The sequence below is a fragment of the Neofelis nebulosa genome, chromosome 17, assembly GCF_028018385.1.
Source record: "Neofelis nebulosa isolate mNeoNeb1 chromosome 17, mNeoNeb1.pri, whole genome shotgun sequence".
Lineage (NCBI taxonomy): Eukaryota > Metazoa > Chordata > Mammalia > Carnivora > Felidae > Neofelis > Neofelis nebulosa.
In genome coordinates this window covers 18,021,716-18,048,268 of record NC_080798.1, presented here as the reverse complement: position 1 = coordinate 18,048,268, position 26,553 = coordinate 18,021,716, and the positions used below count along the sequence as shown (strand labels likewise).

Sequence of the window (26,553 nt, the reverse complement as noted above, 5' to 3'; positions counted from 1 at the left end):
AAGAATTGTCTTTAGGTACCACAAGGGAAAAAAATGCAGAAAATTTTTGTAAAGTTTTGTGGGTTTTTTTTTAATTTTTAAGAGAGAGACAGAGAGGGAGAGAGAGAGCAGGGGAGGGGCAGAGATAGAGGGAGAGAGAATCCCAAGCAGATTCCACACTGTCAGCATGGAGCCCAATGTGGGGTTCGAACTCACAAACCATGAGATTACGACCTGAGCTGAAAGCAAGAGTCAGACGCTTACCCGAGCCACCCAGGCACCCCAAAATACATAAGTTAAAATAAGCCACGCTATGACTGTAAGATTAACTCCAGTTAAATTGTTCGAATCTATGACATAACATTCCCATGAATTCTTCATGGGTCAGCTGCCACTACGTGCATACACAGGAAAGCAACGCATGCTGGTACAGGGAGGTGATGTGGCCTCTGAAACTCCACCTCCCAGTGTTCAAGCCCTCGTGTGGTGTCCCCTCCCCAGACTCTGGGCTTGGCCACGTGAATGACTTTGACCAAGGTGATGTCAGCAAGCACGATGCAAGCAAGGGCTTGTTCTCTTGGAACCGCCGTGTGAAGAGATCCGCCCACCTTCCTGGGGAGACCACATGGACAAAGAGATGCTCGGCCCACTCCCAGTGGTTCTGGCCATCTCAACTGAGCTATCAGACACGTGAGTGAAGTTGGCCAGCCTAATCAGGCCTCTAGCTGACTGTGGCCACATGAATGACCAAAGCAGGATAGGACTGTCCAGTAGAGCCCAGCCCAGATTGCAGTATCATGAGCAAATAGTGATGGTTGTTCTAAGCCTCAAGTTTCGGGGTAAAGACAGTAGTACATGCCCTGAAGTGTGCTTGGTTTGTTGTCCTTGAGAGGCTCTGAGCAGTGGGGGGCTATGATGGGTCAGAGGGCTTTCAGAGGGGGAGGGGCTCTTTGAGGGATGAGACTCAGATGAAGTCCGGAGCAGAGGCTGTTGGGGCAATTACGAGAAGGGGGCATTATGGAGGTCTTCTCTCTTAGTTTGGGTTTCTCCAGAAGCAGGATTTGAGGACAACTTATTGGTAGGGGAGGTGGGATATGACACAGAAAAGGGAAAGCAGTCGAGAAAGAGTATGTTATCAAGCCAGAACCAGTGCGGGGCTTGGAGCTTGATTCTGTTGGGAAACTGAGAGCCTGTACAGAACACATACTTCCACATTATCCTCACAGAGAGGTGAGGGATCTGGAGTATGTATGTGTATGTGTATGTGTATTTTAAAGAGAAAGAGCAAATGGGGGAGAGGGACAGAGAGAGAGAATCTTAAGCAGGCTCAACACTCAGGGCGGAGCCCGACATGGGGCTCAATCCCACAACCCTGGCATCATGACCTGAACCGAAATCAAGAGTCGCACACTCAACAGACTGAGCCACCCAGGCGCCCCAGGACCTGGAGTAGTTCTGTGCCATCTCCTTCTGAAAGGAGGGCTGTTAGATGGGAAGCAGTATAAACTCAGTGGCATTTAAGGTTGCTGTGCTCACAGCCAGGACAGAGCAGGTCAGACCACCAGATGTTGATACCGTGAGGGTGACAGCAGCACCCAGTGTCTGCTACACACCCCCCAGGCACCTTCATCCAAACATGCCTACCCAGCCGAGCACCACAGCCACTCCCCTGCACCAATGCCTCCAGAGATTAAGACAAAGACAGTTGAGTCCAAATTGAGTTTAATAAGGAGTTCCACATCGGGGAGGGATTCAATGGAAATGGGGAGATCGGGGACAGGGGGGTCCAGCCAGTGGAGTTCTGAATTAGAAAGCATATGACCTAGGGAACTCACATCTAGAAGAGTCCTTCCCATGTCTCAGAGGTAAGGACCTGAATGGTGTGGGTCCTGGGGAGGTTTGGGGGGTCATCTTAGGAGCTCTACTGGGTGGCACTGGGAGCTATTTTGGGGGTACTCCAAGTACTGTGTAGGGAAATCACATCTGGGGTTCTAGGTGTGAACAGTCAAGTAGGGGCGGGGGCCCCAAAAGATCCCAATGGGGAAAGGGCTAGGGGTCCAGGTGTTTCACAGAAACAATCAAGGGGCCTCGATTTCACAGAAATCATCAAGAGGGCTCCTTGTAGGTGGGAGAGGGGTATTACACTACCCCAAATATTGGGGATTGTTTACACCCCCGCAGCCATTTTGGGGTTTTAATGTAAGACCCCAATGGCAGGACGTTCCACATACATTATCACGGATTTGCAACATTAGCATACGCTGGCTGTCCCACAGGACGGTGGGGACTGGAAAATCAGTCCAGGTTCTGGGTTTGAGTCCTAAGAGGACAGGCCTGGGGGTGCCACACGGCTCCTTTTCAACAGCTGCCGGAGCTGCAGACAAGACAAGGCAGAGGAAGAGAAGTTAGGGAGGTTGGAAGGAGAGGTGGGGGACACAAACACTGTGAAGTTGGGGGTTAAAGTGGAGAAGCAGAGTAAGATCAACTGGGTTTGCAGGTCAGAGGTTCAGAGTCAAGACTTAGGGTTAGGGACGAAGGTTCAAACACTGAGAAAAGGTTCAGGAGCCAGAACTGGGGATGGAAGGAAAGCTGGGGTGTGTTCCCACCTCGGGGTTACCATTGAGGACTGGCAGTCAAAGAGTAGGGGCAAGGGATCAGACGTCACATTGAGGGGTCAGAAGTCCCACTCTGACGTCAGGGCTGGGGCAGGGCGTTGGAGGTCAAACTTGGGAATCAAAGGTCACACCCCGAAGTCATGATTCAGGGGTAGAAGTAGAGGCCATACTCGGAGGTCAAGGTTGAAGGAGAGGTTAGGAGGAGTCACCAATACCAGGTATGAAATCCAACACTGGGGTCAGAGATCATATTTCCAAGTCAGGGTTGGATAGGGATCAAAGTCACCTTCTGAGATTAAAATCACCCTCTCAAGTCATGAATGAGTAGCGTCAGGCGTTCACCCTGTTAAGTCAGAGGCCACTCTACAGTCAGGGTGGGCTCAGTGCTCACCCCTTCGGGGCCCGGCCCGGGCCGCAGCAGGTGGACAGGCTGCTCATTCTCCAAGTTTCGCAGTGTTGGATCTGCCCCGGCTGCCAGCAGGCGCCGCACGATGGCCTCCTGGGGTGGCCCAGGGGGCAGGGCAGCCGCCATGTGGAGGGCTGTGTTCCCATGGGCCTGGAGACAGTGAGGGGAGGACTGATAAGGATTCAGACTCAGCTGGCCTGGACCCTCAACAGGTACCCTTCATATTCTACATTCTGCCACACCCGAGTCCCACACTCCCGCCTTCACATCCATGTCCCACATGCCCCCAGTGACATCCCAGAATCCCCTCTGCAATCACATTCCACACACCCCTCTCTGTCCTATGCATTCCCCCAATTACATCCACATCCTATACAGTCCCCACCCATGTTCCATACGTTGTCCCCTCCACAGCCATAGCCCACAGGACTCCCAACATCCCACTGCCCCTCTCTGTCATATCTCACACAACCTGCACATGCCAGCCTAGGCCCCTACCTTCATGTTGACAAAGGCCCGCAAGTCTCCCCGTGGCAGCTCCAGCAGCAGCTGAACCAGGGTGGGATTGGCAGCCTGCACGGCCAGATGCAGAACCGTCTTATTGCTCTTGATTTCCTACAGAGAAGGGGACAGCAGAGGTCAGGCCAGTCCTCACACCCAGGGTCCCTCCCATGGAACCAAGAGCCTTTAGACACCTTGTCTCCCCTTTACAGGCACCCAGGGGTGCCTTATACACGTATAGGTGTTGTGCACCATACAAGAGTACCACGTTTAAGGGGGTGCCTTTCACATCGAACGCATCCCAGAACTATACATTTATTATGACAATTTTCCAGCCCAAGTGACTCTGGGCTAGCAGCTGCCTGGCTACCCCACATTCTAAGAGGCACAGTAAAATGTACCTGCATCCCACATGGACAGTCTTTACCTATAAGGATGGGACCTGAGCAGCATCAATCAGGGGTCTAAGCAAGCCTATCTCCACTTCTATACTGAGTTGTTCTCTTCATATTTTGGAGCAAATAAATGCATTTTCCAGGGTGAAACCTTATTATGTACCCTTAAAGAGTTTGTAATGATAATGGACATTAAAAAATATTATGTGTTTAGGAATGCCTGGGTGGCTCAGTTGGTAAAGCATCCGGTGCCTCTCTCTCCTCAGGTCATGATTTCACAGTTCATGCGATCAAGTCCAGAGTCAGGCTCTACACTGACAGCAAGGAGCCTGTTTGGGATTCATTCTCTCTCTCTGCCCCTTCCCTGCACATGCATGCACGTGCGTGCACACACACTCTCTCTCAAAATAAATAAGCCTTAAAAATTAAAAAAAATATATGTTTGTCTCTACAAGGCAAAATAACCTAGTTGGCTCACCAAATATATTATGAAGAGAAGACAAGGAGACGGAGGGAGAAGCTCTAAATTAAGAGGGACCTTAAAAGTCTTATTATGGCAATATGTGGGCTTTATCTGGATCCTAGTTTTTGTAACGAAAAAAAAATAAATATCCCTTAGGGTCAATCAGAAATTTGAACACAGCCAGTATATTTGGTATTTTGAGATTAATTTTTTTAAGGTGGAATAATCGTACTGAGGTTAAAAGAGTCCTTAACTTTAAAGACACAAATATTTATGGATAAAAATATGCTCGGGCTTGCTCTAAAATAACATAGGGATGCATGGGTGGCTCAGTCGGTTAGGCATCTGACTCTTGATTTCAGCTCAGGTCAGGATCTCACAGTTCGTGGGATCCAGCCCCACATCGGGCCCTGTGCTGACATGGCAGAGCCCATTTGGGATTCTCCCTCTCCCTCTCTCTCTCTGCCCCTCTCTTACTCACTCTCTCTCCCAAAATAAACAAACACCAAAAAAATTTTTCTAAATAAAATATTACAGGAAAGTGAGGGGATGGATGGGGCAGGACTGGCTACTAGTTGCTGATTATTGATGTTGGGTACGGGGAGTTCACTATACCATTTTCTGTAGTTTATCTGTGTTCAAAATTCCTTAACTAAAAAACAAAACTAAATAAGTCGATGTTTAATTCTCTCAGCCTGCGAAGAAGCTACGATCAGAGGAAGGAGAATAATATATTTATGAAGAGGTGGATTCTGGCGTCAGACCACCTGGGTTCTAATCCCTTCTCTGATACTCACAAGCTGTAAGATTTTTGACACTGTGCCTCAGTTTTTCTTACCAGTGAAACAGAAAAAGTGATAATAGCACACACGTCAAAGGATGTTTGTGGACTCAATTAGCTAATCCATGAAACGCAGCACTAGATGAATAGTAGGTGCTGGATAAATATAAGTTAAGATCAGTAATGTTACTCTTAGGGGCACAGAAAAATGAAGTCATAGGCTCAAGTTCACATAGCTGGGAAGAGACAAAGCCAGCATTTGTTTGAAGCCCCTGGACATCCAGGTGACCCGCCCCACACCATCCAGGTGACCCACCCTCCTAGGGGCGGCCCACTGCCCAGCTCACCTGGCTGGTGTGATCAGCACCCATGTGCAGCAACATTTGGACACAAGCCAGCCTGTCTCGGGCCTGGGTACTCAGCACCCGGGAACATAGGTCAGGTGGGTGCATAGCAACATTGAGGGCCAGGATGGCCGTGTGGAGAGGGGTGAGGCCTGCAGAATGGAGACAGTGAGGGCTCTGTGTCTGAAGTACCCACCCCACCTGCCACACCTGCCCTGCTCACCACCCAACTTACCCTCAAAGTCTCTGGCTTCTAGGTCAACCTGAACCCCGGAGTTAATCACAGCCTGAGTAGGAGAAGGCAGAGTGCTGGATTAGAGTCTCCCTGGGCCTCCTAGCCCTGGAAGCCATGATTTGAGCAACCAGTCCATCCCATCCACCCCCCTGGTCAGCGGGCCATACCGAGAGGACTCCTGGGAGCCCATAGGTAGCGGCCACATGCAAGACAGAACGTCCCCGATGATCGGTGGCATTGGGCTCTGCCCCCAGGTTCAGTAGATCCTCCACAATCAGGGGCTGGTTGGCGGCGGCAGCCACCAGGAGAGGGGTCTGCAAGACATAAGAAGGTCAGTCTGGGGCCCCCGTCTGAAATCCAGGCCCCAGACCTTCTGCCTTCAATCCAGGAGTCCAGGCCCCTGGCCCTCACCTTGCCCTTATGCTCACGAATGTCCAGATGTCTGTACATTTGGAGCATCTCAGCTGCAGCATATGCTGCCCAGCGCAAGCCACGAGCCGCAAACAGGTGCAGGAGCCTGAGGACAGGTAGGGGGACACCAGTGAGCACAGCACCCCAGCTAAGCCAGGAGCATGCAGACTGCGATCCCCCACACTCACGTGTCTCCCTCCTCATCCTGGGCCAGCAGCCGTTGTGGCCCCAAAGCCAGCATGTGAGCACGGGCTGTGTCCAGAGATGGTCCGGTGGTCACGGGAGGCATCTGTGGGGGTCCTGAGGGGAGTCCAGAACCTCTCCAGGATCCTGCCTGTGGCAGGGAAGGTTCTGCACAAAGCCGGGGATCCAGGGGGTCCTGAAGGGTGCATGTGGTAGGAAGAGCCAATCAGCTGAGCATTCTCTCTTCCTAACATATATACATACACATACAGAGTGCCAGGTACAGTGGCTGGGTGTCCCATCTGTACCAAGTGACCTTGGACCTCTGGGCCTCAGTGTTGCCCATCTGAAGAATAGGACCTTAATCCAGCCTGAGGGCAACTGGGGATTTTAGGGGCCCTTCAGTATCCTGTTCCCACTCTGTATCTCACCTCCATCCCCACAGAAAATGGACACTGGCGCCCTGGGTCGGAGGGTGGGTAGAAGTCGGGAGTCAGGAAACCTTCAGCAGCAGAAGCAGGGTAAGAGTAGGGGCTGTCTGTGTAGGCAGCATGCGTGTTGGGGTCCCAGTCTGGAAAGCCCGTGGTGGGGGCCAGGCTGCCAAGTCCAGAACCCACAGTCTCTTGGTGTACTGGCAAGCGAGAATGGCCTGTGTGTGAGAGGAGGAGCAGGGGCAGGCCTGGTTACCAGAGTCAGGGAAGTCATCAAGGCTGGAGGACCTGTGTGAGAGCCCGGAACCTCCCAAGGTGCTGGGAGCTAGTCCTCGTCCGTGTGGGACACCAAAGGGCTGGGACCCCGAATCCAGGACGCCGAGGGGTTGGAAGCTTGGACTTCTGAAACCTGGACTCCTGGGACACTGTGGGGCTGAGGGCCTAGACTCCCGGAGCAACAGAAGGCTGGGAGCCTGGGCCCCTGCAACACGGAAGGGCTACGTACATAGATTACAGGGCTCCAAAGAATCTGGGAGATCAAACTGCCACTGGGTCCCAGCAAGAGAAGGTCTGACTCCTACGCTCCCAAAAGTCCTAAGATTTGGAATGTTTGAGTCCCTGAAGAAAGCTGGGGCTGTGAGCTGAGGGAAGCAGATGATTTTCCAGACTTACCTGCCTCACTCTCATTCACAGACGGGGTCAGGGACTGGGCCAGAGGAGGTGGAAACTGTCCCTGTAGAGGCAGAGACAAAAAGGAACAAGGGAGAATTTCTATGACCAATCCCCCAGCATCCATTCCCCCACCCACAGCGTATCTAAGTCAGGACTAGCCTCTCATCTGTTCTGAGGGCCCAGCAGGCCATCAAGTCCTTGCCCAATGGGGCAGAGCCTCATGAGAGTTGTAGTTCACAAGGCTCCATGGGCCTTACCGGTACCCCACCAGCATCAGGCTGCTGCTGACGGCGCCTCTGTTCCTCCAGGAGCTTCTTCACTGTTTGTGATGGGCAGTGGCTGCGTTCACCCCGGCTCACTGCGGGGTGGGGTGGGGTGGGGGGGGGGAAGGAGGGGGAAGAGATGGAGGGAAATAATTAGGGGTCTTTAAGTCACCCAACCACGCGGGGGAGTGGTTTTGGGCTCCCTGCCTCGCCCTCCTGCACGGAAAAACTGGCACATTGACTCCGCCTGCGAACTCCAAAGCCAATCTTAGCTTTCAGGTGCAGCATCCGCCTCCGCCGCCGCCGTTTCCTTCCCTTTGCTTCGCACTTTCCCCTCTGACCCAACTTTCCACCAGCGTCGTGGAAACTGAGGAAGGGGGAGGAGGGCGCTCCTCTGCAGCACCTCCCCCCAACTTCCGTGAAAAATCCCAGCCCCCAGACCTCCCATTCCCGAGGCCTCGGGGGTCGCTGGGAATCACTCCCTGAGACGCCTGCACAACTAGGTTCTCAACATCTCTGCCCTAGAAGCTGACACACTTTCCTCTGGAAATCAGGCGTCCGAGTCCGCAGCCCCTCTCCCCAAGGAACCACGAATCAATAGCCCCTAGCTCATCTGGGTTCCAGAAGTCCAGACCCCATTCCCCCTTGAGACCTAACAGTCCAGGCCCCATTTTGCGGGAGTCCGAGAGCCTAGCACCCGTTTCCCCAAGACCCAGGAGTCCGGGCCCTCAGCCTCTTCCTCTCTAGCACCTGGGAGTCCCAGTTTGCAGAAGCCTGGTCCACACCACCCCGGAAGTCCGGGCGTTCAACGCTCACCCTTCAGAGCCCGGATTCCGGAGGAGGAAGGGTTAAGCGGGGGAGGGCGGACTCGGAAACAGCCCAGCCGCGACGCGCTGACGTCACGGCTCTCACGCAAGGGAATCTTCCAACCACCCCTTCCACGCCTGGCCGCGCGCAGCAGGTGTCCCGCTGAGAGGCGGGGCGCTTGGCCAAGCGTGGAGCGCGTGGAATCCCCGCACGTGGGGAATTCCCGAGCAGCCCAGGGACCCAGGGCTGGTGGAGACTCGGGAATTCCCGGGGTGGGGGGGGGGGGGTAGGGTCAAGGCCTGCGTGGACCCCTGCGGCCAGGCGCCGGATCTTACCCCCGCGGACCCGTGGCTGATTTTTAAACAACCACGCCCCCTCCCCCAGGACTCAACCTAGCCCCTTTCTACACTCCTTCCCAGCCCCGTCCTCCCACAGGACCCAGGGGTCGGGCCCCCAGCCCCTTCACCTCCGGGACCCGGGATTCCGAATCTCCAATCCCCTACCGCCCAGGACCCAGGAGTCCAGAATCCCAGCCGCTCCTCCATCACCACCCAGATGCCCGGGCCTCCTGGCCCCTCCAAACACCAAGTACCCTCACTCTCAGCACCCAGGCGTGATCCTCCCAGCTCCGTCTCTGGCATCCTCAAGAGCCGGACTCCCAGCCCCTCGCTCCTTCAAGGGGCCGAGCGTGTCTCACCTCCCCACCCCACCCCCATTACCTCGGGGATTCCGTGGCGCGGATTGCGGGCCCCCAGGGCCGCGGCCTCGGCGCTGCGCCAGCCTCGCTCTTTCCCGCGGAGCCGCCGCCGGGTCCCCGATCTAGAGTTGGTGCCCCGCGAGTTTTTAAACTGGGGTTCTAGCACCGCCCGGTCACGGGTAGGGCCCCGCCCACAGGCCTGGGAGTCCCCGTGTCGCGCTCTAGCAAGCCGAGTCTCTGAATGGGCGGGGCTGACACTGCAAGCCAGACTCCTGAGTCTCCCAGGAAAGAGGCAGCTGGGGGCCCCATCTTAGGTCTGAAGGAGAAGTGGGCCTAGAACAGCCGAGTCCTGAAGGAGGAGAGCACTGAGGGCCTAGACTTCTGAGGCTCTATCCAAGGGGGTGATGGAGGTTTCGATTTCTGGGCCCTGGGCTGAGAGGGGACAGTATTACTGTGTCCTGGGGGAAGAGGGGACTGGGGTCCCGGTCCCCAGGGAGGGAAGATCTGTTGGTAAGAGCCACCATAGGTGGGCTCAAATTTCTCCCTTTCCCCCACATCACCTTCTTTTTCAGAGGGCAGTTCTCATATATTCATCATCATTAAAAATGATTTATTACTGCAAGAGAGGTACTTTGCTGGGCGCAGTGGTATAGCTGTGAACTAAGCAGCCAGGAATTCCCAGCCCTCAAGCCAACTGACATTCCAGGGGAGGCTCATTCTCGGTTCCCATCTCAGTGATCATGTTAATCATTTCTCTCAGGCTCTCAAGGCTTCTGCTCCCCTGGTTCTCCTCCCTCCCATGCTGTTGCTTCCCTGGCTGTTTCCGCCTCTTCACCCATTCTTGGGGGCCAGGGGCACTCCTCTGTCTGTACTCACTTCCTTGGTGACCTCATCCAGTCTCGTGGCTTTAAATACCATCCATAAGCCATCAACCTGAAAATTTACATTTCCAGACCAGATTTATCCCCTGAATTCATAGATGCAGCTGTGGTCATTCAGTTCCACAAGGAATCTCTCAGGCATTTCCAACTCAGTGTCCCCAGACCTTGACACTTTCCCCTAAACCTGCTTCCCCTCATTTGCCATCTCTGTCCAAGGATGCCCCAACTTTTCAGTTGCTCAGTCCAGAAGTTTTGGTCATCCTGAATCCCTCTGTCTCTCACACACCCATACCTACATGGTCAACCAATTTTGTTGGTTCTACTTCCAGAATCTTTCCATCCCTCCAGTGCCCACAACCCGGTCCATCTGTCACCTCCCACCTAGACAAACATAGCAGCCTCCCTGGTCTCTGACCCTACCCCCAAAGGCAGTCACAGGGACTCACCACTTCTACCCCTCCCACACACACAGGAAGCAGGTGGCCTTGTCACCAGCAGGGTGATATCCGCTATTGCTTGCTTCTCTACTCCCCCACTGTTCCTCAGGACTTCTCTGGACCAAAGCCTTTTGCCAGACCCCTTCTAGCCCCTACCCACCATGGCCCCTTCAAGTGACATCCTGTTCCTGCTTTTGCTCCCAGGTGAAGCCAGTGGCTATGGGGGGTGGCAGGCACGGTATTTATGAAAAGGGTGGCTCAGGTGGCATCTGAAGGGAGGGGTGCTGAAAGCAGATCCTCCCAGTACCCCTTCCTTCCTCGAGATCCATTTGGCTTCAGAGGCTGGTTCTCTGGGGAGAGAAACGGAGTCTGGAGCCTCTGCCTGTTAATCGCCCCGGTCTGCTTCTGATGTCCTCTCTCTGTGTGTCTTTGGGAGCTCCCCTTCCCATCTGGCCTCTTTCTCATCTGCTCCCTCTGGAATGGAGGTTGCTTCTCAGGACACCACCTTTCCCCGCACCCTGTTTTGGGAACCACCTCTCCCTGCTGACCCACCTTCCCTCTCTTTTCACAGTGGCTGCGGCTCTGACAACCCCAGGTGAGAAATCAGCACTCCTTCCCTTTTGCCATGGCCCTTCAGGTACTGCTTCTGTCCCTAAAGTGTGGCCTGAGGGTCCTGGAACACCGCAGGTCGCCACCTCACCTCTCACCCCCAAATCAGAGCCCCCAGAGGAACTGCAGCCCTCTCTGGGTCCCCGTATCACTGCTCTCATCACCAAACTGAAGCCCCAGGGACTCAGCCACCCCCCAGCCTTCTTTGGGAGTACCCACTAGGCCCGAAGCACCACCCATGTCTCTCTGTGCTGGGACACCCCCGCCTGTCTCCAGTCCTCCACCTTCCCTTTCATCCCCCAAGTCAAACCCAGGGAATCTCAGACACCCGCCCCCCCACCCCCCCGGGGACTTCCTCTGTCCCATATGCCCAAAGTGCAGTCCTGAGGGTCTGGAACCCCCCCCCCCACCTCAATCCCCTTCTGTCTGGGCGCCACCCACCAGGTTCCTGTTCCGGATGTGGGCCCCCCTCCCTGCCGATGCTGGTAGGCCTCATGGCCGCTGATTTGGTGGTGTCGCTGCTGATCGTTGCGGTGGTGTTTGTGTGTGCTTGCCCCCGCCGCAGGCCCACCCAAGGTGAGGGCAGAGACAGGATGGGGCCCGGAGGGGCTGATGGCCCTAGGGACGGGGTCCCCAGGGAGGTGTCCTCCAGGGAAGCCCTGGAGGATATGCTGGGGAAACCCTGGGGGTGGTGCATGGGGGAACTCCTGAGGAAACCCCTGAGGCAGGGGGTCCCCAGGAAGGTAGAGACGTGGGTGGCTGGTAGGTGGTCAGGCCTCATGCTTTCTCTCCCCCACCCCCAGAAGATGACAAAATCTACATGAACATGCCTGGCAGGGGCTGACCCCCTTGTAAGCGACACCTTTGACTTCTGACCCTCTCATCCTGCATTGTGTGTGGTGGCACAGGATACCCACTCCCGACTTGGGTTGGAATAAAGCAACTGAAATACCTCTAGTTTTGTTTGTTTGTTTGTTTGTTTTTTAAGATGTTTGGGGGGGGGGCGCCTGGGTGGCTCCATCAGTTAAGCGTCTGACTCTTGACTTTGGCTCAGATCATAATCACATGGTTGGTGAGATGGAGCCCCGCGTCTGCACTGACAGCTCAGCACCTGCCTGGGATTCTCAGTCTCCCTCTGTCTGCCCCTCCCCCACACTCTCTCTCTCAAAAATAAATAAATAAACATTAAAAAAAAAAAAGACTGTAAGGGCGCCTGGGTGTGGGTGTCTCAGTCGGTTAAGCATCCAACTTTGGCTCAGGTCACGGTCTCGTGGTTCGTGGGTTCGAGCCCCGTGTCGGGATCTGTGCTGACAGCTGGGAGTCTGGAGCCTACTTCAGATTCTGTGTCTCCCTCTCTGCCCCTCCCCTGCTCACGCTCTGTCTCTCTCTGTGTCTCAAAAATAAATATTAAAAAATTTTTAAAAAACAATTTAAGTCATCTCCACAGCCGATGTGGGGCTTGAACTTACAACCCTGAGATCAAGAGTTGCATGCTCTTCCAACTGAGCCAGCCAGGTGTTCCAAAACACCTCCAGTTCTAAGTCTTCCTCAAAGAACCCCAGGGTCCCCAGAGCTTCCCTCCCTCCAGGAACTTCACATATCCCCTGCTCCTTCAGCCCAGAGATCTGGAATAACTCAATAGTGTTTTTGTGTGCCATGTTTATTTGGGAGCAGTGGTGAAGAAAAGTCTGACATCTCAGGGAGAGCACTCTGGATCTGTATCTTGGTGGGAGGAGGAATAAGGTGCTGGGTAGGCATCAGGAATGACTGGATCCAGGCATCAGGTTGTTGACTGCTGTGGTTTGGGCTCATTTGTAATATGGCCTCTGTGTGTTAAGGTCACTGTAGACATCTGACCTCTGACCTTGGAGCTCCTAATGGGAGAGACAGGGTGGGAACCATTAGTGGAAGAGGTACACTGAATAAACTTAAAACAAAATTCAGCCTTCTCCCAGTGGCCTGTAAAGCTCCTAGCAGCTTCGTCAGCCTTGCAGCCATGGAAGAGATCTGGATTTTAATCAAGTGCATTCAGTCTTTCCCTTTCTGCTCTGCCTCACCATCATGTCCCAGCCTCAGGGCCTTTGTGTGTGCTGTTCTCTCTGCCTAGAACACAGGTTTCCTAGATATTCCCATGGATGGTTCCTTTTCCACCTGCAAGTCTCAGCTCATGTCACTTCCTCAGAGAAGCACTTCTTGATACCCCATCTAATTTCTCCCCTCCACACGCACACCCCAGTCACTGCCACACCAGCTTTATTTCGCTCATGATACTTTCCCCCAATGATATTATGTTAATTTGCTTCAAGTCCATCTCTCCAACTAGTATGTAAACTGTTGCTGTGTAGGTGCTCAACAAATTCTACCAAAGGACAAATAAATTAGAATAACGCTTTCCCCCCAGATTTCACTGCCCCTGGTAACTGAAAATCTCCCTCATTCTTCTGGACCTCATGGAGCCAAACTCAAGATTCTTTCACCTTACAAAAAGACTTTTTAATCCACAAGGGAAGCAAAGCAAAGCTGGCTGCAGGTAAGTAAGAGATTTCATAGAACGAGGCTCACAATTGAGGGGGAGGTTTATGGTCCAAAGAGACAGACTTCAAACTGAATCCCTGAAATCATATGCAAACGACTGGTCTGGGTGCACACCTCGATGGGAAGGGGTCTGTTCAGCTTCCATTAGATTCTCACAGGAGCCCATGACCCCCAAAAGGGTTGAGAAGGACATTGACAGAGAGGCAAGAGAAGGAGAGATGCCTCTGTCTGCATGGTGGTTCTTAAGAAGGGTTTCAAGGGTACTTGTACCGCCCCTAGATTATATGTACAATTTTGTAAATTTTTGTGTGGATTTTCTGAGGAATCTCTAGCTTTCATCAGCTTCTCAAAGCGATACAAGATCCCTCCTTCCAAAAAATTCTAAAACTCCTCTCTTCGGAGTTACTGAATTAGAGCTGAATTATATCCTCTTGCCCTTCTAAGAGCTTCTCCCAGAAATCATTCTGTCCTGAACAATTCAGTGCCTGCCTGAAGGTTAAGGCCTGCATTTGCCCTTGCAGAGGTAAAGCCATCCCTGGGTTTTCTCACACATTTTAAGCTGCGCATAAGGTCATGATTGATCACTGAAAGCCCTTGTGGACAGATCATGAAAGCCCCGTTAGTCTTTGAGGGTTTGAAATGTTGCTGAGAAAGTGGCTTTAGGGTCTAGGTCCTAAAGGGACTGGGGAGGTGTTTAGGACAGACATGCACAGGGTAGGAGTGAGATGTGAGAAGCTGGTTTTCTCACCTGATATGGCGACTCTGTCTCCGTAATGCGCTGTTTCCTGGTCACTGCTGGGGGATGGGGAGTAGTGCAGGGTGCAGAGACAGTTAAGGTGGTGAATCAGGACAATTTTGTCCCTCCATCAATGTCCCTTTGGATGGTTGTGACTTGGGAGCTTACCCCTCCCTGCCAGGCAAGTCCTCAGAGGGGCCCAGGCTCTCCCCTGCCATCCCCACTCACCGTCCACAGCCCCTCGCCCCCGAGGGAACAGCCGGCCCAGGGAGTACACAGCCAGGGCGATGAGGAGGGTCAGTACCAGGTCCCCCAGCACGATCCCCGCCAGCACACCAGGACTCACCACGGAGCAATTGCATTCTGAGAATGTGGCACAGGGGGTTTGTGGGGGCGGTCAGTGGGAGTTGGGAATTGGGAGGAGGTGCCAGCAGGGGTAGGTTTGGAAAGACTGGGGAACAGAGATGGGGAAGTCTTTGGGAGGCAGGGAGGGGAATTGCAGGGTCTAGGCCTACCGTTCTGTGCCTGGGCAGGGCTAAAACCTGAGGAGAGAAAAAGAAGGTAAACTGAGGCCTGGGGCTGTGACTGCAGGGTGGGCACAGAAGCTGGGGAGGCTGGGTCCTGAGAGCTAGGAGATAAGAGTGGAGAATGATGTCTGGTGGGACCTGTGGGTCAGCGTCAAGGCCCCTGGACTGTTTGCTTTTACCCTGACCTGCCCTGTTGCAACACCGTTAGAGTCCCCCCACCCCTGCTTCTGCCAGAGGCCAGATCTTGGGGGCTCAGGCTCCGGGAGAGACCCACAAGTTTTAGGGAGCTGGGGATCTGCTTCCCTCCACCTCCCTTTTGATTCTCCTACCCTGCTCTCTGCTCTGCTCCAAGCTGAGCCCAGGGACGGAGGAGGCAGTTGCAGAAGCCCCCAACTCACCACCCACAGTCAGGAGGAGAGGCAGGAACAGGAGCCTGTTGGAAGGTCCAAGGACCCCCATGACGCAGGTGACGCTGCTGGACACCAGCGTTCGAGGGCCGGTGGGATATGGTGTAGCGTCCAACCAAGTGAAGGAGGAAGTCTGAGGTGGGTGGTGGCAGGAGGGAGGAGGGGACAAGACAGGAGGAGGGACAGAGACAGATAACGCCAGAAAGAATCAGGCCAAGACGCTCCAGGGGCCATGCTATAGCCCCTAACTACCGGAACATAAAAGGAAATGTGCCAACCCACCCCCACTCAGGGGTCAGCCATCGGTGTAACGGGAGAGTCAGTAGCTATGATTGCCGTCAGCATTGTCTCTTCCTGGCTGGGCAGCCTTGAACAAGCCATTCAACCTCTCTGGTCCTCAGTTTCTTTATCTGTAAAATGAGGAGTAAAATAGTACCTATTTTGTAGGGGTTTATGGGGATGGAATGAATTAATGTTTCTAGAACAGGGTCCCACACTTGTCAGCTTTTTATAAGCATCAGCTATAATTATTTGATACTCAGAGCCTTGTGATGTTTACAGGATATTAAAAGAGAGCCATCAGGATATGGGCACTAATGAGCCGCAGGCACTCTGTCCTAAGTGTTAACTCATTTAACCCCCACAGCACCCTTCTGAGGTAGATGCTCTTATCCCCATTTTACAGAAAGGTAAAGACACTTGCCCAAGGTCACACAGGAAATAAAGGTGATAGTGAAATACAGGACCCAGGGACAGATAGTTGACCCTTAGAAGAGAAAGAAAAAAAGAACCAAGACGAAAGAAAGATAAGGAAGGAGAAAGAGATGGTGAGGCCGAGAAAGAGAGAGAGAGAGAGAGAGAGAGAGAGGCAGGCAGTGACACCAAAACGCACAGCACAGACACAGGATTGAGCGTTTGGGGTGAGGCAAGTGGGGGGACAACATGGTGACCACTGGGCCAGGCTGGGCTGCCCCACCAAATAAGGAAGTAGATGGAAGTGAGGACAGAGGGAGGCACTCAGGGGGAGACAGGGACTTCTAGGCCCCTACAGGAGCCTGAGCTGGGACTGGCTAGGAGGAACCTGAGGTTAAGGCACTGGGGGGATGGGCCAGCGGCAGGAAGCCCCCCTCCCCCATCCAGGCGTCACACCCTGCAGCTCCCTGGGCCTGGGCTTAGGAGAGAAAAGGGGAACCTGGATGCTGGTCATGGGACAGGCTCCGAGTGGCCCTTTGTGGTGGGGGGATTTGGAAGCCAGAGGAGGGTCAGGGCCCAGTCCGAGGGAGCGCTGGCTGCTAACAGCCTCCATCGCCCAGGCCTGGCCAAGTCTCCAACACCCCCACCCCTACCACCGCCAGGTCTGGAGTGAGCACGGAGAGAAGAGGCGAGCTGTGGAGGCCCTTCCAGCAGCACCCTAGGCCTCAAGGTGGCTGAAGCTGAGCGAGCCGTGGTCTCAGTCAGCGACCACAGGAAGCTCTCAGCCTGGAGGGTCTTGAATCAGGCGTTTGTGGGCTCCCTCTGGCTGGGCAGGGGGAGCACACTGCAGGGGGCAGGGACCAAAGCAGGGGCCAGGCTGCCGCTACAGTCCAAAATATTGAGAGGATTTTGTGACGTCTCCCGGAATAATGCCCGCGTGGCACCCTGTATGTGCTCAGTGAATATTCATCACTATCCTCATCATTACAGTTATCCTTATCAGTACTTCAAGTCTCCAGTTCTGGGCTCCTCTTGATGAAAGTCCTCCCTCAACCCCTCAAACTCAGCCCCGCAATCCGGTCCTCCCGGCTCCAGCCAGGCCTGAGCCGGCCCTGGAATCCAGTCTGACAGCGCGCTCACGCACCATCCAATCAAGCAGCTGCGGCCCTTGGGCTGGTGCTGGGTCCGAGTCCCAGAGCCTCCCCTTTCCACTGCTGAGATGTGGGGAAGTCGGAGCTCTCCCAAGGGAACTGACTGAGTTAGTGGCAGATATTTGTGGGAGGTGGGGTAGAGGCTCTTTACCAACCAGAAGTGAAGTATTTCAATATTTTAGCATCTCGTATGATCGCACCGGTACGGACCGCAGAATGCTGGCCGGGGCTGGTTGGGCTGGGCTCTCATGGGTGGGCGAACCATTGAGTGAAAGAAGGCTGTGATGGGGGACACCCAGCTGACTGCGAGCCACCCTCACAGGGTGCCAGACTCCAGGAAGTGGGGCTGTTTCGCCCTCCCTTGAGATCTGTAAAATGTCTCAATGTCTCCTGGCAGAAGCCCAAGAGTTGGGCAAGGCCCAGACTGACTTTGCCAGAAAGCAGGCAATGTGTCTAGCCTGTAACAAGCTTGCTTCTGTGGCAGATACAACCCCTCCTCGCTCTCCTTGCTTCCACTTTTCCCCCTACAGCCCATCCTCCCCATAACAACCAGAGGAAACTTGTAAAAAAAATTTTTTTTAATGTTTATTTATTTTTGAGGCAATGCAAGAGACAGAGTGCAAGCAGCGGAGGGGCAGACAGAGGGAGACACAGAATCCGAAGCAAGCTCCGGGCTCTGAGCTGTCAGCCGAGAGCTGGACACGGGGCTCAAACTCACGAACCGTGAGATCATGACCTGAGCCCAAGTCAGACACCCAACCAACTGAGCCACTCAGGCGCCCCGGAGGAAGCTTTTTTGAAAAGGCAGAGAACCAGTTTTGTAAATGGCCAAATATTAGAACAGATAATGTCACGGAAGAAGGGATGTGAATGGCCCATAAGCCTGTGAAAAAGCGTCCAACATCATTAGTCATTAGGGAAACACGAATTAAAACCACAATGAAATACCACTACACATCCGCTGAAATGACTAAAATTAAAAAGACTGACCCTTGGGGCGCCTGGGTGGCTCAGTCGGTTAAGCGTCCAACTTCGGCTCAGGTCATGATCTTGCGGTCTGTGAGTTCGAGCCCCACGTCAGGCTCTGTGCTGACAGCTTGGAACCTGGAGCCTGCTTCAGATTCTGTGTCTCCGTCTCTCTCTGCCCCTCCCCCACTTGTGCTCTGTCTCTCTCTATCAAAAATAAATAAAATGTAAAAAAAAATTTTTTTAATTAAAAAATAAACAAAATAAAAAGACTGACCCTCTCAAGTGTCAGCAGAGATGTGGAGCAACTGGAAATCTCACACTGCTGCTGGAAATGAAAAAATAGAAACCTTATAAAGGTAAATATTCACCTACGCGGAGATCCAGCAATTCCACAGAAGCAGGCGTTTACCCAGGAGAAATAAACGCATATATTTACATCGAGACCTGCCTATCTTTCTGTCCTCCCTTTCTCCCCCTCTTTTCCTCCCTTCCGCGACTCCAGCTACCCTGGCCTTCTTGTTTCTTGTATAAGTCAAGTGCACTCTCACCTCAGGGCCTTTGTACCTGCTGTTCCCTCTGCCTATGATGGTTTTCCCAAAGTCCATGTAGAACTGGCCACTTCTGGTCTTTCAGCTCTCAGCTCAAATGTTACACCCTCCCAGAGACCTCTCCCGATCAAGTCACCCACCACCATCAATTTCATTTTCTTCCTGTATTTATCATACCTGAAATTCTCTGATTTATGTGTTCCCATTTTACTGTCTGCCACTTCCTCTAGAATAGAAATTCCATGAGAACAGGAACCTTTCTGCCGTGCTCACCGTTGTATTCTCAGCACATAAAGTAGATGCCCAGGATTTTTTTTAAAAGTTTATTTCATTTATTTAAATAAATAAAGTTTATTTATTTATGCAGAGCTTGATCTCGCAAACCTGTGAGATCATGACCTGAGCTGAAATCAAGAGTCGGATGCTTAACCGACTAAGCCACCCAGGCTCCCCAGAAAATATTCTTTCAATATTGGACTAAATGGCCACCAGGAACAGGTTGGATTAAACGTGGCTCCTCATGTTTGCATCACGCTCTAATGGTATCCCAGACATGCCCCCTGTTTCTTCTTGAATTAATCACTTGGCAGATAAGAATGCTAGGGTTCCCCCGATATCCTCCTGCTCCTTCTTCCACAAAATTTTTAGCAAGGCATCTGCCCACTCAACTAAAAACTGTATTTCCTGGCCTCCTTCGTATTTAGAGTGGCCATATAACTTTATTCTGGCCAACGGGTAGCATGGGAAGTAAAGTGGCGATTTAAAAGGCAGAGCCTTTGTGGAGGAATGCACTCTATGCTTCTCCTTGACTTTCTCATTTGCTGGAATTGGAATGTGGGAAACTTGGAACAAGTGGATGAGGACAACATGACAAAAATGAAAGAGTAAGAAGACAGAAGAATCCTCAGTGCTCATCACCTTGGAAGAGCAACGCCAACCCCGGACTCTTACATAAGGGAGAAATTTCTACCTTGTTCAAGACACTTGTGGTAGGTAGTCTCCAAAGATGGTCACCAAGAATTTCTTCCTCCCAATATGCACACGCCATCCCCCATACCAAAAGGTAGAGTCCCATTTTCCCTGCCCTTGAATCTGAGCTGACCTTGCAACTTGCATTGACAAAGAACGTGGTGGAAGGGATGCTGTGTCAGTTCCGAAGGTAGACCTTAAGAATCCTTATAGCTTCTGGTTTTGCGTTCTTGGAATCCAGCTGCCATGCTGTAAGGAAGTCCAAGCTCCCTTCCCAGAGAGTGAGGACACACAAAGAGGCCTTGGAGGTGAGACACCATGTGTGGAAAGAAAGGCCACTAGGAGAAGAATCAAGGCACCCCAGTCAATAGTAAGTGCCAAGGCCCCAGGAAGGTGAAAGAAGTAATCTGGATCTTTCTTGCCATGCCAGTCACTAGCCAAATGCAGCCACCTGAGTGACCCCAGGCAATACCATGTGGAGCAGAAGAGCCACTCAGTCAGCTGAAAGAATCATGAGAAATAATAAATCATTGTTGTTTTAAATCCCTATGTTTTTAGATGGTCTGTTAGAAAACAATAGACAATGGAAACAGCACTGTTATTTTGGGGACTTTATTACTACAACCAAATCTATACTCCACCGAATACAGTTTCAAAAGCCCAACTTGAACTAGTTGAGGCTGGAGGGTGAAGATTGTGAAGATGTGGAGGTTAATACACAAGTGCTCTAAGGGGAAAACTAAGCAACCTAAACATCAGAGGAGAAGGGATGATGGAACGCTGGACAGATCCAGAATGACTCCAAGATTCTCCATAGCTTGCTTCCGCTTCTCTCTGGGCCAGCTTTGTTCAGCCCTCTCTGTTTCTTATGGAACTGTACAGTTTCTGTCATCAATAGCTCACTCTTGCTGAGCCCATGATTTAAGAGAGGAGAGGAGAGGAGAGGAGAGGAGAGGAGAGGAGAGGAGAGGAGAGGAGAGGAAAGGAAAGGAAAGGAAAGGAAAGGAAAGGAAAGGAAAGGAAAGGAAAGGAAAGGAAAGGAAAGGAAAGGAAATCCTGGGGGAGGCGCCTGGGCGGCTCAGTCAGTTAAGCTTCTGACTTCAGCTCAGATCACGATCTGGCAGTTCATGGGTTCAAGTCCTGCGTCAGGCTCTGTGCTGACAGCTTGGAGCCTGAGGCCTGCTTTGGATTCTGTGTCTCCCTCTCTCTCTGTCCCTCCCCCACTCGTGCTCTGTCTCTCTCTTTCAAAGATAAATAAACACTTAAAAAATTAAAAGAAAATAAAAGAATCCTGGGAGAGGACTCAGCTTGGCTCAGCATGTATTCCCTGCATTTCCCAAAGCAAGGAGGACTGGTCCTTAAGCAGCATGTGGGGAATGCCCTTGGCTCCTCCCCCATACTCCCTCAGTATTCGCCACTTCCAGGCACACTACCTGGCTTACAACTTCCTGCACTGTGACTGTCTTCTCAAGGCCTCTTTCTGCAAGTTGGAGCTACCTATGCTCAGGTCCTGGCTCTGGTCATTAAACCAAGGTGACACCTGACCCAGATATAGCAGTCACAATTCTTCATTGCATATGGTAGATGCCACTAACTCGTTTAAACAGCAAAGTGGGTGTGTTCAAGGATGTTAGGGAGACCACTGAATCTCTGGGAGTGCCACAGATCTGTCCCTGGGCTACACAAATCCGAATGCCACCCAGGAGTTTCTGCTAAGACTTCCGCCGCTATTCACATCGGAATCGATTTTACAGGTTGCTTCCTTTTTCTCTTCACTCTTTCAGATAAAATCCTGATGCAAATACCAAAACATTTACCGACAAAATATGCTGCATGACCACACAGAGGAGGAGAATGAGGGGGAAAGGATCGGCCCTATGTGAACGGTTGTCGGGGTTAGAGAGATGGTTCAGGATTCCTCACACTCTTTTGTCTTCCTTCATTTCAAAATTCTCCAAATTAAAAATTTCTTGAAAACGTGGGTGCGTTCGATTGGCAAAGTGCAGGACACATGCCTGCACACAGCTGCAGGGAAGGCTGGGAATTTCTGACTTCTGGACTGGGGAAGCTGAATTCATAGGGTAGGACATTCCCAAAATGTAGAGAACATGTTCAAAAGACTCCAGACATCTGAATAGAAAGCACGAGAGATGTCCACAACACCAAAGGCACCAATCCGTAGGGCCTGCCTTCCCCTTCCCCGGCAAGATGAGAGTTTGATTCGTTAGTCAAAATAAAATGGAAAATCACAATGATATACCACTGCACATCTATTAGAATGGCAAACAGCAGGGGCGCCTGGGTGGCTCAGTCGGTTAAGCGGCCGACTTCGGCTCAGGTCACGATCTCGCGGTCCGTGAGTTCGAGCCCCGCGTCGGGCTCTGTGCTGACCGCTCAGAGCCTGGAGACTGTTTCAGATTCTGTGTCTCCCTCTCTCTCTGACCCTCCCCCGTTCATGCTCTGTCTCTCTCTGTCTCAAAAATAAACATTTAAAAAATAAAATAATAAAATAAAATAAAAAAGAATGGCAAACAGCAGCACTTCGGACAATTCCTAGAGCCGCCGAAGATGCCTAACAACGGGAACCCTCCTACACATTGCTGGTGGGAACGCAAAATGGTTCAGCCACTTGGGAAAAGTGGCAGTTTCTTATAAAGTTAAACACATGCTTGTCACATGACCCAACAATCCTATTCCTAGATATTTACTCAAGAGAAGTCAAAACTTAAGTTCACACAAACACCAGTATGCCATATAAACAGTGGCTTTATTTATAATTGCCCCAAACTAAAAACAAGCCATGTTTTCTTCAGCGGATGAATGAATCCTGGTACATCCACACAATGGAATACTACTCGGCAAGAAAAAGGAATGAACTACTGATAAACCCACAAGAGCACAAACAAATCTGAAGTACATCATGCTATGGGAAAGATGCCGGACTCAAAAGTCTCCATACACAATTCTAGCCATAGAACACTCTGGAAAAGGCAGCCTGGAGGGACAGAAATCGGATCGGTGCCTGCCAGGGGCTGGAAGTGGAGGCAGTGGTTGACCACAAAGGGGAGTGAGGGAAATTGGGGAGGGGAGGACAATAGAATTCTCTATTTTTCTTGTGATGATTTCATGGTTGCATGCGTTTGTCGAAGTTCATAGAACAATACACTAAAAAGGATGTATTTTACTCTACGTAAATTCTACCTGAATAAAAAATTGTTTTAAAAAGATGAAAATTGGAAGCACCAAAGAAACTGGTAAAGCGATTTCATGATGTCTTTATTTCCTACCAGTCTCAGTGTTGACAACTAAACAGATGTTTCCCGCTTTGGCTTGTGGGAAAGTGCTAGCAAGGACTGACTTGCAAGGCGAGTGAAGCACCATGCCAGCAATCAGCAAATATTGTTTTCTTCCCTTCTTCTATTAAAATGTAATTGGTAATTGGACATCTGGTCCCCTAGCCAAGACTGTGTTTCTCAGCCTCTTTGGAGCCAGATGAGGCCCTGGAACTGTCTTCTGGTCAATGGAATGCGGGAAGAAACAACTTCCAGGTTGTGTCCCTAAAGGCAAAAGTGTGTCCTCCCTTTCTCTATTCTCCCTCTTCGCAGGAATGTGGCCCCGACATTGTCAGTGAACAGACATCCTAGGCCACAACAGCTGGCTTTATATGTTTGTGAAAGGAAGGCCTTTAAAATATAATTAAAGCAATGCTCCATAGATTTATCAGTTTGGTTCATCCATATCATAAATGCAGTCATTAGAAATGAATTAGAAATCTACAATTTTAAGCCCCATGCAGGGCTTAAAATTTAAGGCACCCTTGGGGCGCCTGGGTGGCTCGGTCGGTTAAGCGTCCAACTTCGGCTCAGGTCATGATCTCACGGTCCGTGAGTTCGAACCCTGCGTCAGGCTCTGTGCTGACAGCTCAGAGCCTGGAGCCTGTTTCAGATTCTGTGTCTCCCTCTCTCTCTGCCCTTCCCCTGTTCATGCTCTGTCTCTCTCTGTCTCAAAAATAAATAAACATTAAAAAATTTTAAAAAAAATTTAAGGCACCCTTTACATTTGTTTTTTTACAGAGAGTATTTTTAACTTATATAATCATAAATAAATAAAAATATTTTAATTTCAGAAAACGCAACAAAGGCAATTTTTTGGAGGAAAAAAAATACAGGACTTCTGCTGTCAATATTGGTGTTCTAAGAAATCAGAAAGCACCCTCCCCTGAAGAACAAATAAAAATATAGGTTGAGGGAGGCGCCTGGGTGGCTCAGTCGTTTGAGTGTCTGACTCCGGCTGGGGTCATGATCTCGCGGTCTGTGAGTTCGAGCCCCGCGTCGGGCTCTGTGCTGACAGCTGAGAGCCTGGAGCCTGCTTTAGATTTTGTGTCTCCCTCTCTCTCTGCCCCTCCCCTCCTCATGGTCTGTCTCTCTCTCTCTCTCTCTCTCTCTCTCTCTCTCTGTGTCAAAAATAAATAAATATTCTAAAAAATACAGGTTGAGGGGTGCCTGGGTGGCTCGGTTGGTTGAGTATCTGGCTCTTGATTTCGGCTCAGGTCATGATCTCACAGTTCGTGAGTTTGAGCCCTACATCGGGCTCTGCGCTGATGGCATGGAGCCTGCTTCGGATTCTCTGTCCTCTCTCTCTGCCCCTCCCCAACTCGTTCTCTCTCTCTCTCTCTCCCTCCCTCTCTTTCTCAAAACTAAAAATGCAGTTTGAAATATATAGGAAAAGTTACTAAAAGCAGCAAAGCACTAGTAAGAGGGTAAGGAAATAGCATCCAATATCCAAAATAAAACAAAAAGGGAGCCCAGAACTCAAATGTCTTCAGAACAAATGTCTTCACTATGTTCTGAAGACATGGTCCAATCCAGAAGACAGTTAGGGACTAGAGAGAAAAAAGTAGAGGCCCAGGTCCACCCAGACTGGAGAGTGTGAACATCACTCTTCATTTTCAACTGGGATCTGAAGGCTTGTCACACTCAAGGTAAGAGTGAGCCAGAAATCACCTAGCCTTCATGTGAACTAACAGCTTATCCTTGTAGCCCCTAAGTCAGGTAAACGTGGGTCTTGTCCTGGATGAATGTCCCCTCTGGAGTAACACACAGCCATATTAGGTCTTCAGATTCTTCCTACAAATCTTTTTTAAAAAAATTTTTGGGGGTTGGGGGTGCCTGGGTGGCTCAGTCGGTTAAGCATCCAACTTTGGTTTAGGTCATGATCTCATAGTTCATGAGTTCGAGCCCCAAGTTGGGCTCTGTGCTGACAGCTTAGAGCCTGGGGCCTGCTTGGATTCTGTGTCTCCCTCTCTCTCAGCCCCTCCCCCACTCGTGCTCTGTCTCTCTGTGTCTCCCTCAAAAATAAATAAAAACATTAAAAAAAATTTTTTTATGTCCCTCTTCCTACAAATCTAAGATATCATGAACAAGAATAGGCAGGATCAACAAAAATGACAACATACATGCAAACACTTCAGATGTCTGACTTATCATCCTGCCAATTTTTGCAAAGAATTTGTATTACCTGGAAATAAGCAGCTATATTCCCTTCGACTGCTCATCTGTGACCTGACCTTATTGTTATACATCTGCTCTTTGCTCTGGAAAGTAACCCAGAAGATGACCCTCACAGTACAGAAGGCAACATAAATTAGACACCAAAGCTAAGATTTCATTTCTCGGGGCTGCCTGGGTGGCTCAGTCAGTTAAGTGTCTGACTCTTGATTTCAGCTCAGGTCATGATCTCATGGTTTGTGAGATTGAGCCCCACATCAGGCTCTTTGCTTACAGCATGGAACCTGCTTGGGATTCTTTCTCTCCTTCCTTCTCTGTCCCTCCCCTGTTCGCACTTTCTCTTGCTCAAAATAAATAAATAAACTTTTTTTTCTTTTTTAAGATTTCAAGGTGCCTGGATGACTCAGTTGGTTAAGTGTCTGACTCTTGGTTTCTTCAACAAATAAAAATAAAAATGTTAAATGTTTATTTATTTTTGAGACAGAGAGAGAGAGAGCGGGGGAGGGGCAGAGAGAGAGGGGGACAGGGGATTGGAAGTGGAAGTGGGCCCTGCATGGATGGCTTCAGCGCTGACAGCAACGAACCCGATGTGGGGGTCGAACTCACTAAATTGGAGACCTGAGCCAAAGTTGGACGCTCAACTGACTGAGCCACCCAGGCACTCCTCAAAATAAAAATAAATTTAAAAAATATATTTCATTTCTTGGGGCGCCTGGGTGGCTCAGTCAGTTGAGCGTCCAACTTTAGCTCAGGTCATGATCTCACAGTTCATGGGTCTGAGCCCCACGTCGGGCTCTGTGCCGACAGCTAGGAGCCTGGAGCCTGCTTCAGATTCTGTATCTCTCTCTCTCTCTGCTCCTCCCACATTCATGGCCTGGTTCTCTCTGTCTCTCAAAAATAAATAAAAGTTAAAAAAAATGTAAATATATTTCATTTCTCGGTTCACCTACGCTAGGAAAGAGCTGGGAGGTGAGTCTCCATTTCCCTTTTCTCCTTCTCACTGCCTGGAATGTGAATGTGGTGGGAGCCATCTTGGACCACGCAGGCCAGGGCACTCCCCTAGGAATGGTAGGACCATCGGTTAGACAGCCTAGATCTCTGATGCCATGAAACCTCCATACCATCACAATGAAACCCTGGACTATTTATACTTCATCTATTGGTGAAAGAGAAATAAAGTTCTACTTTGTTTAAGCCACTGTTATATTGAATTCTATTACAGGGTTCATATCCTACCTAACCTATATCCTATCTAAGTGTTCATTACACATGAGCAATTTCTCATGTTCCTAAAATCCCCTTAGAAATATCAGTCTATGGGTGCCTGGGTGGCTCAGTCAGTTAAGCCCCTGACTCTTGATTTTGGCTCAGGTCATGATCTCGAAGAGCCTGATTGGAATT

At 51.0% G+C, this 26,553-nt stretch overlaps 3 protein-coding genes across 7 annotated transcripts; 1 reads left to right on the top strand and 2 right to left on the bottom strand.

Moving 5' to 3' along the window:
* Positions 1-1,684: 1,684 nt before the first annotated feature.
* On the bottom strand, positions 1,685-9,328 carry NFKBID (NFKB inhibitor delta). 2 transcript variants are annotated; one of them, XM_058706680.1, is made up of 12 exons: positions 9,206-9,300; positions 7,674-7,774; positions 7,417-7,477; positions 6,745-6,962; positions 6,319-6,509; positions 6,131-6,236; positions 5,887-6,033; positions 5,720-5,771; positions 5,488-5,636; positions 3,499-3,615; positions 2,986-3,150; positions 1,685-2,353 (listed from the first exon to the last, which is right to left on the bottom strand). In XM_058706680.1, exons 4-12 carry the CDS (start codon positions 6,748-6,750, stop codon positions 2,300-2,302), a joined length of 987 nt encoding a protein of 328 aa, XP_058562663.1. In that variant the 5' UTR covers positions 6,751-6,962; positions 7,417-7,477; positions 7,674-7,774; positions 9,206-9,300; the 3' UTR covers positions 1,685-2,299. The 2 variants fall into 2 exon arrangements, with proteins under 2 accessions (XP_058562663.1, XP_058562662.1); XM_058706679.1 differs by lacking the exon at positions 6,745-6,962 and having other exon boundaries at positions 9,206-9,328.
* A 706-nt stretch (positions 9,329-10,034) lies between these two features.
* On the top strand, positions 10,035-12,067 carry HCST (hematopoietic cell signal transducer). Of its 3 annotated transcripts, none has more exons than XM_058706685.1 (4): positions 10,035-10,705; positions 11,073-11,138; positions 11,555-11,686; positions 11,917-12,067. In XM_058706685.1, exons 1-4 carry the CDS (start codon positions 10,663-10,665, stop codon positions 11,952-11,954), a joined length of 279 nt encoding a protein of 92 aa, XP_058562668.1. In that variant the 5' UTR covers positions 10,035-10,662; the 3' UTR covers positions 11,955-12,067. The 3 variants fall into 3 exon arrangements, with proteins under 3 accessions (XP_058562668.1, XP_058562667.1, XP_058562669.1); XM_058706684.1 differs by having other exon boundaries at positions 10,531-10,705; positions 11,914-12,067; XM_058706686.1 differs by having other exon boundaries at positions 10,546-10,705; positions 11,073-11,096; positions 11,914-12,067.
* A 685-nt stretch (positions 12,068-12,752) lies between these two features.
* Positions 12,753-15,449, bottom strand: TYROBP (transmembrane immune signaling adaptor TYROBP). 2 transcript variants are annotated; one of them, XM_058706682.1, is made up of 5 exons: positions 15,307-15,449; positions 14,897-14,923; positions 14,610-14,744; positions 14,394-14,440; positions 12,753-12,984 (listed from the first exon to the last, which is right to left on the bottom strand). In XM_058706682.1, exons 1-5 carry the CDS (start codon positions 15,365-15,367, stop codon positions 12,919-12,921), a joined length of 336 nt encoding a protein of 111 aa, XP_058562665.1. In that variant the 5' UTR covers positions 15,368-15,449; the 3' UTR covers positions 12,753-12,918. The 2 variants fall into 2 exon arrangements, with proteins under 2 accessions (XP_058562665.1, XP_058562666.1); XM_058706683.1 differs by having other exon boundaries at positions 14,394-14,437; positions 15,307-15,448.
* Positions 15,450-26,553: the final 11,104 nt, after the last annotated feature.